The 17,283-nt window shown below is 38.3% G+C and overlaps 1 protein-coding gene across 3 annotated transcripts in view; it reads left to right on the forward strand.

Moving 5' to 3' along the window:
* The window catches only part of VPS26A (VPS26, retromer complex component A), a 50,891-nt gene extending 33,975 nt beyond the window's left edge, over nt 1-16,916 (forward strand). For all 3 annotated transcript variants that reach the window (XM_017962980.2, XM_021943407.2, XM_009214788.4), the window contains 6 exons: nt 1,034-1,190; nt 2,069-2,233; nt 6,390-6,496; nt 9,370-9,438; nt 12,069-12,211; nt 15,239-16,916. In XM_017962980.2, coding sequence (XP_017818469.1) covers nt 1,034-1,190; nt 2,069-2,233; nt 6,390-6,496; nt 9,370-9,438; nt 12,069-12,211; nt 15,239-15,352 — 755 coding nt within the window. In that variant the 3' untranslated portion in view covers nt 15,353-16,916. The remainder of the gene's footprint in view (nt 1-1,033; nt 1,191-2,068; nt 2,234-6,389; nt 6,497-9,369; nt 9,439-12,068; nt 12,212-15,238) is intronic.
* The last annotated feature ends 367 nt before the right edge of the window (nt 16,917-17,283 follow it).

The following is a 17,283-nucleotide window of genomic DNA, read 5'->3' on the forward strand; positions in this document are numbered from 1 at the left end:
AATTACAGCTTAGCTTTGTAGAAGGAAGGAATTGATTTTGCATAACAAAAGAGAGGACTTACTTTATAACTATATTAAATTGTGTTTCTTTGACTTGTATGAAATAATATTTATCATTTCATGATATATATGAAACTACCAGCCTTGAAAAATAATTCAAGTAAATTAGTTGACCTGCTGAAATTTTCGTCTGCCTACATTTTTCACCATCCTTATAATTAGCAGCCTCACCTTCATTCTTCATCTTCTAATTACCCATGCCATTTGTCTTCCTGATCTAGTGTGTGCCTGTAGCCAGACTCACCTGTGTCAACACAGAATTCCATGTCAGAAGGAAAGGTGTAGTTTCTTCTTGACTTAGATCAACTTATGTACATTTCCATACATTATTTCAGATACATGCTTTATTTAGTAGGGAGTTAAACTGTATATACGTCTTTCTATACTGCAGATTCACAAGAGAAAGGAAAATATGTCTTTATAATACTGTCTACATAACTAGGCTTCAAATTTAGCTAAGTTTCACTGTACATTTTTAAAGTTTCAGAATTGGAATGGGTAGATATTTGTTTATATATCTATTCTGACTGAGAGTGTATTTATATGTCTATTCTGACCGAAAGGCAAGTTGTAGTAATTGATAGTTGGTTTTAGTCTTTTTGTGTTTTGTAATTTTATGAAAGCAATATATTTGCCTAACTAAAGCAAAACAGAATTTTTGCCTTGTCTGGGGGAAGTTCAAATAATTGCTGGTAATGTGTCAAATGGCTTCATATTGGGAGAGCCCCAACTACATCAAAGGAATGAACTCATTTTTAATAGAAATTTTCATTGTGCTATGCCACTTGACACAATCTTTTATGCCTACATGAAGTAAAATTATAAAAAGGATAATGGAATTCAGAGCATAGGTCTATTTTATTGGAGATAAACTCAATAATTCTTTTGGTAAAAATTGCGTTTGAAGTAGACATTTGGGTCTTATTGAAATGGATATTAAATAATTGGTCTTTCTGCCTTTTAAAATTTTTAGAGCTTTTCAATGACAAGAGTAATACTCATGAATTTGTAAACCTAGTGAAAGAACTAGCCTTACCTGGAGAACTGACTCAGAGCAGAAGTTATGATTTTGAATTTATGCAAGTTGAAAAGCCATATGAATCTTACATCGGTGCCAATGTCCGCTTGAGGTATGAATGTGTATTATAAACTGTAAACAGAATCAAAACCAGAAAGTAGTAACTACTGTTGACACCTTATTTGAACCTCTAATTATAGTTCTAGATTGGAAGATTTAAGATTTTTTAAAATTCCGTCACATACTTTGGCTAATGCTGATTTGAGGTAATAGAGCGTTCTAACATTATAGAGTTAGACAACATTGCTATGAGACATTTCAGTTATACACTTCCCTGGTATGCATTGTCCCTTATGTACTTCATTTGTCATGTAAACTGAATTACCTTCTAAAACCACTAGTTTCCCAGAAAATCTCATTTAGTATATGGTTCAGAAGTAATCTGGAGTACCAGAGAGGCTCTGATACATCTAAAATGACACAAGTAGTGGATGGCAGAACAGGAGTAGGAACCTAGTTTTCTAACCTCTCAATTCAGTGTCCTTTCCCTTCACTGAGTCTGTATGCAGGAAGCCAGGGATGCCTCAGAGTCCAGGGCATTTGAGGATATTAATCTGAATGCATCAGGTCCGAGATCCTGCTTTCTCTGTTTAATTTGGCATTATCTATCTGGAACTGGGTTTGACAACCCAAATTTCAAATAGCAGTTCCTTAAAGAAGTGATCTGGAGAGGTTTCCTCAAGTAGGCTTGATTACAGCCCTCCAAACTCATCTGTAAAGTATTTACACTATTCTTAAAATTGAACTTTGTATTTTTTTTTATGTCGGGGGCATTAAAGAAAATTGGAACTCCTTTGTGAAGTAGTGAAGTAAGTTGATCCCAAAGGAGGTCCAGCAAGGAGAAGGCTTAGTTGCGGTTAATGTTTGCTAATTTAAAACATGAAAATTTATTATAGGTGATTTAACTCATCCTCTCTTTTAACTTTGTAGGTATTTTCTTAAAGTGACAATAGTGAGAAGACTGACAGATTTGGTAAAAGAATATGATCTTATTGTTCACCAGCTTGCCACCTATCCTGATGTTAACAACTCTATTAAGATGGAAGTGGGCATTGAAGATTGTCTACATATAGAATTTGAATATAATAAATCAAAGTAAGAACCTTTCGCAGATAAGTTGTTCAGGGAAAATTCAAAAATTAACTTTTCAAGTCTTTGTCAGTTGGTCAAAGTAAGGATAGAATTGACTGATGTTAACAGATCAACGGGATCTCTGAGCTAAAATAAATTTTAGGAGTTTGGTCTGGCTTCCACCAGTAAAGGTGTCTTTTATGTTCTATTGCTGATGAATCTCTGCTTGGCCACTTTGTGTAGAGGATGTCGCCATCTCAGAAGGCAGCCAATCCTTCTGAGGACACAGTTTATCTTACTGGCTTGACATTACCCCATCCTGGCCATCTCTTTTCACATATTTTCAGCTTTACCACTTATATCACTGTTAATGTCCCCTTGTATATCATTCCATGGGGGGAGGGGGAAGGTATATATGTTTATATATGTTGTATTTTTGCAAAACTGGCTCATACTTTGTGTTTAATGCCTTTTTAAACTTTATTATGGGAAATTTCAAGCATATACTAAAATATTTGAACAGTATACTGAGTAATATAATGAATCCTCATGTACCCATTGCCCAGCTCCAACAGTTATCAATACACAATCTGGTTTATCTGTATTCAGCTCTCATACTCCCCATAGGTTATAGTGAAGCAAATTCCAGACATTTAATTTAACCCATAAAATTTTATATCATTTTATCAATTAAATTATATATCTGGAATATGCTTCACTATAACCTATGGAAAGTTGTATTATTTTAGACATGGACTAAGATGTTCTCAGAAACATTACTTATATGAACAAAAGATTGCCATTTAAATGCCCACTGGTATTGTAACAGTTAAATAAATTATGGTCCAACCATACTGTGGAATGCTAAAGAAGGGTTAAAAAGATTGAGGCCAGGTGCAGTGGCTCGTGCCTGTAATCCCAGCACTTTGGGAGGCCAAGGTGGGCGGATCATCTGAGGTCAAGAGTTTGAGACCAGCCTGGCCAACATGGAGAAACCCCGTCTCTACTGAAAATACAAAAAGTAGATGGGTGTCGTGGCGCACACCTATAATCCCAGCTACTCGGGAGGCTGAGGGAGGAGAATTGCTTGAACCTGTGAGGCAGAGGTTGCAGTGTGCTGAGATCGCATGACTACACTCCAGCCTGGGTGACAGAGCAAGACTCCATCTCAAAAAAAAAAAAAAAAAAGGTTGAGACATATGTATTTAGTTCTCCAGAAGCGTGTCCATGATATTATTAAGTGAAAAAGTTAGCCATAAAAACCGTGTGTGTAGTACTATTTCATTTCTGTAAAATACTCATGTATTTTGATATAAATAGAAAAGAGTCTGCAATGATATTCTGTTGTTAACAGTGGTTATCTGTAAAGGATGAAATTATGTATTGACTTTACATATCTCTTATTTAAATGTTATATGGCAAGCTTGTTTTCTGTGTCTATTCAGAAAAAAAGTTTTAAAAAGTTATATATCATTCTAAATATAACTACAATACTCTTATATCTAAAAATATTAGTAATTTCTTAATATCTTCATACACCCAGGCAGTATTCACATTTCCCTAATTGGCTCACAGATATCTTTCTTTTTTCACATGCTTTGTTCAAATCAATATCAAAACAAGGGCCACACATTGCGTTTGGTTGTTTGAGCCTTAAATTTTGTAATTTATAGGTTTCCCTTCTGTTTTTTTTTTTTTAATTAAAGTTTGTTTAAGAAATGGATGTACCCTGTATTATCCCCCTCCTACCCCAGTCTTTTGTTACATTATTTTTATTGGTTGTCACTCCCAGGTTTATATCACTGAAAATGTAATACATATGGCCTTCAGAATCTTAAAATTATATTGTTGATGAAATTATCAAATAGTTTAGGACCTGAAACTTACCACTGAAGCTTTCCTTCAGACTGACATAATTTTACACACACACACACACACAGAGTTTGTTTGTTTGTTTGAGTTTCGCTCTGTCACCCAGGCTGGACTGCAATGGTGTGATCTCGATTCACTGCATCCTCTGCCTCCTGGTTCCAAGGGATTCTCCTGCCTCAGCCTCCTGAGTAGCTGGGATTACAGGTGCCCGCCACCATGCCCGGCTAATTTTTGTATTTTTAGTAGAGACGGGGTTTCACCACGTTCGTCAGGCTGGTCTCAAACTCCTGACCTCGTGATCTACCCGCCTCGACCTCCCAAAGTGCTGGGATTATAGGCGTGAGCCACTGCGCCCAGCATATTTTTATTTATTTACTTTTTTTAGAGTCGGAATCTCTGTCGTCCAGTCTAGAGTGCAGTGGTACGATCTCAGCTCACTGCAACCTCTACCTCCTGAGTTCAAGCGATTCTCCTGCCTCAGCCTCCCGAGTAGCTGGGATGACAGGCATGTGCCACCACGCCTGGCTAATTTTTGTAGTTTTAGTAGAGATGGGGTTTCACCATGTTGGCCAGGCTGGTTTTGAACTCCTGACCTCAGGTGATCTGCCCACCTTGGCCTCCCAAAGTACTGGGATTACAGGCGTGCCCGGCCTGACATAATTATATTAATCAACTCTTCAGATACGATTTTGAGAGCCAAACCTGGGAGGAGGCTAAAAAGTCCTCTGGATATTATAGGGATTCCTAAGTTTATTACCACATCATTACAAGGTATGTGGGAGCGACCTTTGGGTATTAGATATAACAACAGCAGACTAAACCCATGTAGGTAGTCTCTTTTACTTTGTCTTTGTGGGCAGATGATTTATGTTAGCTGCACTCTTGTAGAACTTGAGTAATAATGACACCAAACTGTGTCTTTTAATGTTGAAAATATCTTCATATGCCAAATATTTCAAGCATTTTTGTGTGTGTGTGTGTTTTGAGAGTCTGGCTCTGTCACCCAGGCTGGAGTTTAGTGGCATAATCATGGGACACTGCAGCCTCAATCTCCCAGTCTCAAATTATCATCTCACCTCAGCCTCCTGGGTACCTTGGATCACAGGCATGTGCCACTAATTTTGCACCACCCAGCTAATTTTAGAAGAGATTACATCTCACCATGTTGCCTAGACTGGTCTCAAACTCCTGGGTTCAAGCAATCTTGTTGCTTTGGGCCTCCCAAAGTGCTGGGATTACAGGTATGAGCCACTGAGCCCAGCCGGAACAGTTACCCAGGGTAATTATTCTCTCTGAGGTAGTCAAGTAAAAGTTTGATTCCTTATTTGCATAGTGAAACGATGAATACTTTTTTGAAAAAAAGAACACTAAACAATATGAATAATCAAAATGGTTTTTTTTTTTTCTGGTGAGCCAAAGTTTTATTTATTCATTTGAAGTATTCTTTGATGACATATTGGCCTGAGATTCCTTGCCATAGTTCTTAACTACTGCACAATTGCAGCCGACCACTTTATGGGGTTTCCCCCATCTGTCAGTTTTATAGGGGCTTACACATTCCCCAGTTTCTTGTCATCAACTGGGGTTCAGCACAAAGGGCCTCCACCAACTTAACATACATGGGCTCATCACAATTAGATGCAAGCACGCAAAGATGAGCTTTGTGCCTGTCTAAGGCTTTGGCAGCTTTGCAAACTCCACATGCTAGGCCATCATGGATGAGGGTGGTCTTCAGCACCTCTTGTAAAGCAGTAGTAACGCCCATTATACGTATACTCCAGCAGCAATGCCTTCCTCAGCCATGGCAGTGAGTGAAGCTGAATCTTGAATGCACCCAAGCCACCACCTCCGTGCAACTCAGCAGTGGCCAGGAAAGAGCTCAAAATAGTACTTTTTTTTTTTTTTTTGAGATGGAGTCTCACTCCGTCACCTAAGCTGGAGTGCAGTGGTGCGATTAGGCTCACTGCAGCCTTCACCTCCTGGGTTCAAGCAGTCCTCCTGCCTCAGTCTCCCAAGTAGCAGGTATCACAAGCATGTGCCACCATGCCCAGCTAATTTTTGTATTTTTAGTAGAGACAGGGTTTCACCATGTTGGCCAGGATGGTCTTGAACTCCTGACCTCAAGCGATCCGCCCACCCCAGCCTTCCAAAGTGCTAGGATTACAAGCATGAGCCACTGTGCCGAGCCTCAAAATGGTATCCTTAAATAATTATACTAAAGATGTCTATCAAAATCTTTTAGGACATAGTTCACTCTTTTTGCTTGTTTTTAAACTGATATTTAGTGAGATACGTTCTTCCCCAATAGGTATCATTTAAAGGATGTGATTGTTGGAAAAATTTACTTCTTATTAGTAAGAATAAAAATACAACATATGGAGTTACAGCTGATCAAAAAAGAGATCACAGGAATTGGTAAGTTGAAAAGAGTATGTAAATTAAAATTATTTTAGTTGACATTTTTAAAATCTTAAAGTATTATTTAAACATAATTTGATATCCACATTGAGTACTAATTTTGCTGGTTAATATTACTGACAGTAAATTATTTAATGCTTTTTTTAAAATTAATTTTTGATTGTCCGGAATTTATTTTTTATAAAAAGTTAATTTTTTAATAGGTAATAAATTCACATGGTTCAAAAATAAAATGTAAAAGAGTATACAGTAAAAAGTATCTTATTTCTGTACTCTACTCATAGGTAATATGTTTATTATAAGTTTAAAAATCCTGAGTGGAGCAGGTCAAAACTCCTGTGCTGATCAGTAGTGGGATTGTGCCTGTGAATAACCACTGCACTTCAGCCTGGGCAACAGAGTGAGACCATTCCAAAAAAGAACAAAAACCAAAACTTTCCAATTAGTTATTATGTATACAGGCAAACACCTATGTATAACACAAACCCCTTTTTACTTAAATGGTGGTTTATAATGAATACTTTGCTCTGCCACTTAGTAGGGCATCTTAGAGAACTTTCCATACTAATGTGTAGAATACTTTATCTTTTTAATAGTTTTCCGTTTTATTGATACACTAGAATTGAACCAGTCTGCTGTTTGTGGACATACAGGTTGTTTCCAGTCTTTTGCTATTGCAAATAATGTCATTTTGCACGTGTGGAGACATGTGTGCAAGATAAAATCTTAGAAGTGGAATTCACGGGTTAAACAGTATATTTATTTATAATTCTTCCACCCTTTTGTGGCAAACAGGGTCTCACTATGTTGCCAAGGCTGGTCTCGAACTCCTAGGCTTAAACTGTCCTCCTACCTCTGCCTCCCAAAGTGTTAAATGATTACAGGCATAAGCCATTGCACCTGGCCATTTATAATTTTGATGCATGTTATCGGTAAGTCTTCTTTAGGGATTATACCACTTTGCATTGCTATCAGTAGTGAATGTAGGAGAGTGCCTCTTTTCCCCCATATTCTCCTGAGCACAATGCTGTAAAAACTTTCAGCCAGTTTGATGGGTAAGGGGGAGATACTACTCCATTGTAGTTTTGGGATTTTTCTTAAGGATTCTTTTTCCCCCACTGCTTTATTGAGGCATAGTTGGCAAATAAAAATTTTCAATATTCAAGGTGTATGATGGAATGTTTACATTATGAAATGATTATCACAGTCAAGCTAATTAATATATTCCATTGTAGTTTTAATTTTCAGTTTTCTTATTGAAGATGAACATCTCTTCATATGAATAAAAACAATTTTAATTTTCTGTAAGCCATTCATATTCTTTGCCCCATTATCTATTGGATTATTATATTATTTTTCTTACTTATTTGTAGAAACTATGTATTAGAGAAATCAATCCCCCTCCACCCTTCTTTTTGAGACAGGGTCTCACACTGTCGCCCAGGCTGGAGTGCAATGGTACAGTTATAGCTCACTGCAGCCTTGAACTCCTGGACTTGAGCAGTCCTCCAACCTCAGCGTTGTGGGTAGCTGGGACCACAGGCGCATGCCACCACACCCAGCTAATTTTTTTATTTTTTGTAGAGACAGGGTGTCACTATGTTGCCCAGGCTGGTTTCAGACTCCTGGACTCAGCGATCCTCCTGCCTCAGCATCCCAAATTGCTGGGTTTACAGGTGTGAGCCATTGTGCCCTGAATTCCTTTTTCTAATATTAAGGGTAGCAAAAATTTCCCTTGCTTGTCTTGTTTGTGGTGGTTTATGCCATGTAGAAGTTATTGATGTTTATGTAGTCAGATGTATCAGTTTTTCATTTTATGGCCTCTGGGTTTTATGCCATGGTTAGAAAGGTCTTTTTCACATTGAAGTTCTAAAAATAATTTTCTGTGCTTGATTCTACTGAAGTAATACATTGTGGTTTAGGGATTTTGTTTCATTTTTAAAATTTTAATTCATTTGAAATGTGTTGTGATATAAGAAGTGAGGTATGTATCACCTTTACGTTTTTCCAGATGGCTGACCAGTTGTCCCAATAGCATTTATTGGTTCATCCCTGCTTTTTAATTTTAATATATAAACTTAACTTTGTCCTCTAACATTGTTGGTTTTTTTGCTGAAAATAATTTTAGGCAACACTTTATAAGAATTTATAGTCAGTATTCATAATTTAAAACATCTGTGATTTATTAATATTATTTTATTTTAAAATAAAATTCTTACCCAAGGCATGATCTCAAGAGGTCCTGAGAACATGTACCCCCATATGTGATTTCTTAATCTCCATGTTTCTACTTGCTCGTAAATTTAGTGATTTTAAAATCACTTCAAATTCTCCTTTGTTGTTTAAAAAGAAATTGTTGGCCAGGTGCAGTTGCTCACCTGTAATCCCACTACTTTGGGAAGCTGAGGCGGGCAGATCATCTGAACCCAAAGAATTCAAGACCAGCCTGGGCATCATGGTGAAACCCCATCTCTATCCCAAAAAATGCAAAATTAGCCGGGCATGATAGTGCACGCCTGTAGTCCCAGCTACTTAGGAGGCTTAGGTGGGAGGATTGCTTGAGTTCAGGAGTTTGAGACTAGCCTGGGCAATATATTGAGAACCCATCTCTACAAAAATTGAAAAAAAAAACAGGCATGATGGTACACACCTGGAATCTCAGCTACTTGGGAGGCTGAGGCAGAAGGATTGCTTAAGCCCAGGAAGTTGAGGCTGCGGCGAGCCATGATTGCACCACTGCACTCTAGCTTGGGTGACAGAGCGAGACACCATCTCTAAAAAGAATAATGTAGTGGAAAAATAAGAAGACATAAGGCTAGTAATTATATTCTGGAATATTTAAATTAATATTATTTACATTATTGCACTAGGACCCAGTACCACAACAGAAACAGAAACAATCGCCAAATATGAAATAATGGATGGTGCACCAGTAAAAGGTAACATACTTTTCAGTTACTACTTTTGTGTAGTGCAAACAGCAGTGTTCATGGCAGTTTTGTTTGTGTTTGTTTAGTGTGAAAGTATCTTTGAATTCTTAAAACCATTCTTATAATGATAGCTTTTAAGGTCATCTTTGTATAGCTTCAAAGAAGACTGTAATTATACTTCCTAGTCTGAAATAAGGTTTGATTTTTCAGTTTCAATTTAGGATTTAGTAGAGATAGTTATATGTATCTATTCTCTAGTTTTGAATTTGTAATATTTTCATTGTCTTCTATTATACAATAGTTGATCTTTGTAAATCTTTTTTTCTCCTGCTGACCACAAAATGGAATGTGGCTGACCTTTAATTCCTGTGGGTTTTTGAAGTCATTATAGCCCTCAAGAAAATAAGCAGTTCCATTACTAGATAATCTTCAGTATCTGAGACAATGAAGCCAGTATTTATCATTTTAAATTTATGTCTGGGTTTTCTTCACTGTTTATACTTACATCACAAAGTCAGTACCATTTATTAAGTGCCAAGTGTAGATGAGGCAATGTAGTGTCAGGTGCTCTAAAACTCTTTGAGCTAGGTGGTTGGGTCCCTTATATGTGTACTCTTGTATTATGCAACATTACTTTGTAAAATTCCAGCAGCCACCAGTTTTTATGTAAAATGGTGAGTTTTATATCTTTCAGCAAATTGGTGTGCATGAGAAAATTATTACGTAAAAAATATTCAGGCCAGGTGCAGTGGCTCATGCCTGTAATCCCAACACTTTGGGAGGCTGAGGTGGGCGGATCGCTTGAGGTCAGGAGTTCAAGACCAGCCTGGCCAACGTGGCAAAACCCCGTCTCTACCAAAAATACAAAAATTAGCTGGGTGTGGTGGTACATGCCTGTCATCCCAGCCACTTGGGAGGCTGAGGCAGAAGAATCGCTTGAACCGGGAGGTGGAGGTTGCAGTGAGCTGAGATCATGGGAGACAGAGTGACACACCATCTCAAAAAAAAAAAAAATTCAAGGGCTGGGCACGGTAATCCCACCACTTTGGGAGGCCAAGGTGGGTGTATTGCTTGAGCCCAGGAGTTGGAGACCAGTCTGGACAACATGGCAAAACCCCATTTCTATAAAAAATACAAAAATTAGCCAGGCATGGTGGCACGCACCTGTGGTCCCAGCTACTTGGGAGGCTGAGGTGGGAAGTTCACTTGAGCCCAGGAGGCAAGGTTGCAGTGAGCCAATATGGCACCACTGCCATCTTGACAGAGGGAGATCCTGCCTCAAAAAAAAAAAAAAAGAAAAAGCTGGGTGTGGTGGCTCACTCCTGTAATCCCAGCACTTTGGGAGGGCAAGGTGGGTGGATCACCTGAGGTCAGGAGTTTGAGACCGGTGAGCCTGGCCAACATGGTGAAACCCCATCTCTACTAAAAATACAAAAAGGCCGGGCACGGTGGCTCACACCTGTAATCCCAGCACTTTGGGAGGCTGAGGCGGGCGGATCACGAGGTCAGGAGATCAAGACCATCCTGGCTAACATGATGAAACCCCATCTCTACTAAAAAAAAAATACAAAAAATTAGCCGGGCGTGGTGGCGGGCACCTGTGGTCCCAGCTACTTGGGAGGCTGAGGCAGGAGAATGGCGTGAACCCGGGGGGTGGAGCTTGCAGTGAGCCAAGATTGCGCCACTGCACTCCAGCCTGGGTGACAGAGCGAGACTCCGTCTCAAAAAAAAAAAAAAAAAAAAAAAAAAAATTAGGCATGGTGGCAGACGCCTGTAATCCCAGCTACTCGGGAGGCTGAGGCAGGAGAATTGGATGAACCCAGAAGGTGGAGGTTGCACTGAGCCGAGATTGCGCCATTGCACTCCAGCCTGGGTGACAGCAAGACTCCCATCTCAAAAAAAAAAAAAAAGGAATATGCAAATAATTACCCTTAGGAAAACAGAAGCAATGAGAATCTGAGTAACAGTCTTTTTGGTAATAAAAGGATGTCATCATCCTGTCCGTTTTTAGCTTTGAATGTATGAGTAACAAGCATTCAAGAATTTATACACATGATTAGAAATTATGGTAAACTTCATGAAAGAAGATAACAAAACAACTTATAGAGCACTTATCTGTTGGCACTGTTTGAGTTCTTTAGGTATATTAACCCATATAGTCCTTACACATTCCTTGTGAATACTATTGTTATTCCCCATTTCACAGATGAAGAACTTAAACAATGAGTAAGTGATTTGTTCAAGATCACACAACCAATGAGTGGTTGAGATTTGAAGCCAGGTATTCTGACTCTAGAACAGTAGTTCTTGTCTACGGGCAACTTCACCCCAAAATGAATGTGTGGTGTTGTCTGGAGATATTTTTTGGCTGTTAAATTTGGAGAGTACTACTGGTATCTAGTGGGTAGAGGCCAGGGTTGCTGCTAAACATCCTACAAAGGATAGGACCCTCCCCACAACAAAGAATTATTCAGCCCAAAATATCAGTACTGCTGAGGATGAGAAACCCTGGTCTTTGTTATTTTTGCATCTTGTGAGGATGTGAAGCATTATTGTCAACTCTATAGTGCTTAGTCCTACCTGTTATGTGACTATATTTAATCATCTTTAGAATTAAGTGGAAATTCCTTTTCTTTCAGGTGAATCCATTCCAATAAGACTATTTTTAGCAGGATATGATCCAACTCCAACAATGAGAGATGTGAACAAAAAATTTTCAGTAAGGTACTTTTTGAATTTAGTGCTTGTTGATGAGGAAGACCGGAGGTACTTCAAACAGCAGGTATGGTGTCACTTAGGCTGGTATTATGTTCTGCGGCAGATCTAAAAATACCTTGAAAGCGCTCTTCTAAGCTTAATTGTACTGAGCGAGTGGGAGTTTCTAAGTAAATGAAAACACTGTGGGTATGACAGATAAAGAAGTAGAGGAGAATAGAATCCTATGATAGATCCCTCCCCAATCATTCTTCAGTACTCCAGAATGAGCTATAATTTTTCAGGGCTTTTAGTTTTCTCTTACAAGTTCTTTTGTTTTTGTTTTTTAATAAAAACAGTATCTGCTGCTTATTTAGAAAAAAAATAAGGCAACAAGGAACAAAGAATGAAATAAAGGTCAGCAGAATTTCCACCACCATTGAGACTAATGTATGTGCGTTTAGATCATATTATGGATATTGCTTTTTCTTCTTACTGTTTTTAATTTTTTTTTTTTTTTTTTTTTTTTTTTTGAGAGGGAGTCTCGCTCTGTTGCCCAGGCTGGAGTGCTGTGGCCGGATCTCAGCTCACTGCAAGCTCCGCCTCCCGGGTTCCCGCCATTCTCCTGTCTCAGCCTCCCGAGTAGCTGGGACTACAGGCGCCCGCCACCTCGCCCGGCTAGTTTTTTGTATTTTTTAGTAGAGACGGGGTTTCACCGTGTTAGCCAGGGTGGTCTCGATCTCCTGACCTCGTGATCCGCCCATCTCGGCCTCCCAAAGTGCTGGGATTACAGGCTTGAGCCACCGCGCCCGGCCTTGTTTTTAATTTTTTTGTAGAGATGGAGTCTCACTATGTTGCCCAAGCTGGTCTTGAACTCTTGGGCTTAAGCAATCCTCCTGCCTTGGCCTTCCAAAATGCTGGGATTATAGGCATGAGCCACTGTGCCCAGCTGTATTCTTTAATTTGCATTTTTACTCAGTAGTGTCTTGAATATCTTTCTCTTATCAACAAATATACATCATTATTATTATTACTATTTTTATTTTTTGAGATGGGGATCTTCCAAGCAATCCTCCAATCACAGCCTCCTGAGTAGCTGGGAGGTACAGGCATGTACCACTGTGCCCTGGTGATTTATTCCTTTTTAAACAATTCTGTTATAAATGTCCATGAGATGACTGAATTCTAATAATTTTTCTTTTCTTTTCTTTTTTTTTTTTTTTTTGCGACAGAGCCTCGCTCTGTTGCCCAGGCTGGAGTGCAGTGGTGTGATCTCAGCTCACTGCAACCGCCGCCTTCCAGGTTCAAGCGATTCTCGTACTTCAGCCTCCCAAGTAGCTGGGATTACAGGTGTGTGCCACTACACCAGTCTAATTTTTGTATTTTCTTTTTTGTAGAGACAGGGTTTTGCCATGTTGGCCAGACTGGTCTCAAACTCCTGGCCTAAAGTGATCCACCTGCCTTGGCCTCCCAAAGTGCTGGGACTATAGGCATGAGCCACCATACCCAGCCTCTAATACTTTTTTTCTTTCTTTTCTTTTTTTTTTTTTTGGAGATGGAGTCTTGCTCTGTTGCCCAGGCTGGAGTGCAGTGGTGTGATCTCGGCTCACTGCAACCTTCACCTCCCAGGTTCAAGCAATTCTCCTGCCTCAGCCTCCCGAGTAGCTGGGATTACAGACATGCACCACCATGCCCGGCTAATTTTTCTATTTTTAGTAGAGACGGGGTATCACCATGTTGACCAGGCTGGTCTTGAATTCCTGACCTCAGGTGATCTGCCCGCCTCAGCCTCCCAGAATGCTGGGATTACAGGCATGAGCCACTGCGCCTGGCCACCTCAGATACTTTTTTTAATATAAAGTGTTCATTACAAACTTGTTCTCATTTGAAAATCAATTAGAAGTTTTTGGTGAATTTTGAATGAAGATAGTAATTAGAATGGTCTTTTGTATTCTGAATCAGATTAATAAATACATAGTTGAATGTCAGTTGAGAGTTCAAAGCTAAGTTAGAAATTATTCTCTGCTAAGTACTGTGAAAAATACAAAAACTACCTTTTATAAACGTGATCTGTCCTCCATGTTCTCACATTGTAGATGTCTGGGGAAAAGAAAAATAATATAAACAGAATACTTAAATAATAGTTTGACAGTAATTTAGAAGAGTGAAAACCTATTCCAGTATTGCCATCCTAGTGCTGTATAATTAAACATAGGTAATTTATAACTTCAAAATAAATTACATGATTTTTACAATTTCAAAATCAATTTCATATCATGGCACTATTGGAGGTAGTGTGTTATTTCCCATGTGCACTCATTTGGATGTTTAAATTCTGATGTTGGGGGAAAAAACAAGCAAACCAACCCAGCCTATAATGACTTAATGAAGCAGATAATTTTAGGAATTTAGAAGAGGGAAGTTCTCAGGATGGATTGGTTAGGGTAAGAGTTAGGTAGAGAAATAGAGATTTGAAGAGTGGGGAAGATGTAGGGCGAGTTTATTTGGATTGCATTGAAGGCTGAGAGTAACTCAGTTTGGCTGATGGGGGAAGAGGGTCTAGGGAGGGAAGAGAGCAATGTTGGTAAATTGGATAAAGGTTATAGAGGGGCATGAATACCTGTTTGGAGATTTATCCTGGAGGCACTGAGAAACTACTAAAGGGCAATCCAAGCAATGTGCTACAGGATTAACCTGGTAGTGATAATGAAGGATTAGATAGAAAGGGCTCTGCCTCTCTTGCCTCTGAGGAAGCTGTTTTAATATCTAGTGACAAGAACTTGAACTTCGATGAGGGCAGTGGAACAGAAACCAAAGAATGGATTTGGGGAATTCTTTAAAGTAACAATAGGACTTCTTGCCAGACTGGATTGGTGGTGGTGGAATGCATGGGTGCTGGTGATAGGAGCACTGGAGGTAGAAGGGGCAGTCAAATTAGAGCTGGAAGAAAGTGGATCAGTTAGAAAAGAGGAGGGCTTTTGTAGGGAAGAATTTAATTTTATTATGGTTAAAATTGAAGTGGCAATTATGATTTCCATGGTGAAAATTTAAGGCATCATAGAGATAAGGCATCATATCACACATTATTTGTTAATATCTTGCATTTGTTTACTAGGAGATAATTTTATGGAGAAAAGCTCCTGAAAAACTGAGGAAACAGAGAACAAACTTTCACCAGCGATTTGAATCTCCAGAATCACAGGCATCTGCTGAACAGCCTGAAATGTGAACTGAACAGGAGAAAAAAAGCAAAAAACTCCTGTAACCCTTGAGATTAAGTTCAGCAGGTTAAAGATGGTTGCAGCCAGAGGGGGCGGAAAAAGGCCAAAACTCCATATATATTAGTCTTCCTTTATCTTACAGTGCTGCATTTATGATACAATGAAATGTTCTTTTCATGTATATACATTTTTAAAAGTGCTTTCTTTGAAACACTGGAACTTTCTTAAGCTGCCTTTTTTTTTTTTTTTTAAACTTCCTACTTTGATGATAAGCACTCAGATATGCATCAGCGTAAACATGAAAATTTTTCATGTGAGTAGGCTGGTATTTGTAATTTTGCTTTCTTTCTGCATAATGTTGATTTTAAATCCTTCTCTCTTTTCAGGCTAATGATTACCTCTTATTCTCTACATGCAAAGAATTAAATATTTTGTGTTCAAATAAAATTAGAAAACCTGAGTGGCCCCTTGTGTCCTGCAAAGATTTAAAACATGGCATCTCAATATTTTTGAGAACAACATTTGTTTTTACATATGTGTTTGAGAAAAGCATATGGAGTGCTTCACCGCAGGCACTTCTGAGTACCATTCCATGGTTTCCAGAATTTTATCCTCTTTGAGGTCTTCTGTGCTATGAATATTAGATTTCTTTCCCCAAGGGATTATGTGGCAGGTCATTATGGCCTTTTTTTTGGCCATATTAAGTAACAGTTTTGCTATTTTCCAGTAGTACTGCTGTGTGTTTTCTGCAATGTGGAGTTGACTTAGGTTGGCATTTTAGATTTGTTAAACTGTTTTTTCCATAAATACTTTGAAACATATTTATATATTTCAACTTAAGGAATCTTTTTGCCATGTGTATGCAAATATCATTTTCTTCATAAATTCATTCTCTCTTCAGGGGAAAATCTTGGGATGGGGGACTGAGGAGGACCTGTGAAGCATGTAGTTATCTAGATCTGGGTAATTTCACTTTGGCTAAACTCACATTCAAACTTCATCCCGTCTCTTAATTTTTTAACACTAAATTCAAGTCATTTGTTTAAAGTCTCTAAAAAAGAAGATTGCAGTCATCCATTCATGTGCATGGGGTCTGATCGCAAATACACTAAATGTGGAGTGTAGGAACCAAAATGAAACATGCTGTATGGAAACTACTTTCACTTACGGTTCATTGGTTTTTGTACCAATATTTTTTAATGCACTTCAGTGCAAGTCTTGTCAGTTAACCTTACTTTATGAGTAAGCTAAATAACCCAAATTACATTTCTTTAAACCTGTTTTACTGCTATGGCACTTTGATAAAATGGTCAGTAACCAGCTTTACTGGCAAAAGGGTCCATGTACCATGTGCTGGAGCATCTGTTCTACATGTGGATATCTATGAATGGTAATGTTTTCCTTCATGTAAGTGCCTATTCAGAGTTTCAAAATTTTAAAATGCCAAATATTTTCATGGTCATTTGCATGTAGTAATGTAGAAAATATTCAAAGAGATTTTGAAAACCAGTTGTATTTAACCAGCCTCAAATTGTGCAACCATGATGTATAATAAAGAATTTGAAACAGAAACTGAGTTTGCTGTTTGAATCATTAAAATAGCTCTATTCTCAAATCTCATTGTTAGATTTATTGTTAAGGATAGGATTGTTCAATAGTTTAGGAAGCTGTAATTGTGATAATGAATTTTTATAAATATTACTGGTTTCAATTTTAAATAGCTATGTAATGATTTTAATAGGCTGGCTTAAAACTGTCATATACAGGATGCCTATCCATTTTGCTCAAGACTTTTTGTAGCATAACCAATTTGAAAAATAAAAATTCAAATTTAGTATTTGGTGATTTCAGTCAAAAGTCAGCCAGTTAATTAGATGTCATAAACTGAAAAAGAAATTTTGTGTCTTTAGTGAAGAGTTACAATGTCTAATCCACTGGT

Source organism: Papio anubis, chromosome 11 (assembly GCF_008728515.1).
Source record: "Papio anubis isolate 15944 chromosome 11, Panubis1.0, whole genome shotgun sequence".
NCBI classification, from domain to species: domain Eukaryota; kingdom Metazoa; phylum Chordata; class Mammalia; order Primates; family Cercopithecidae; genus Papio; species Papio anubis.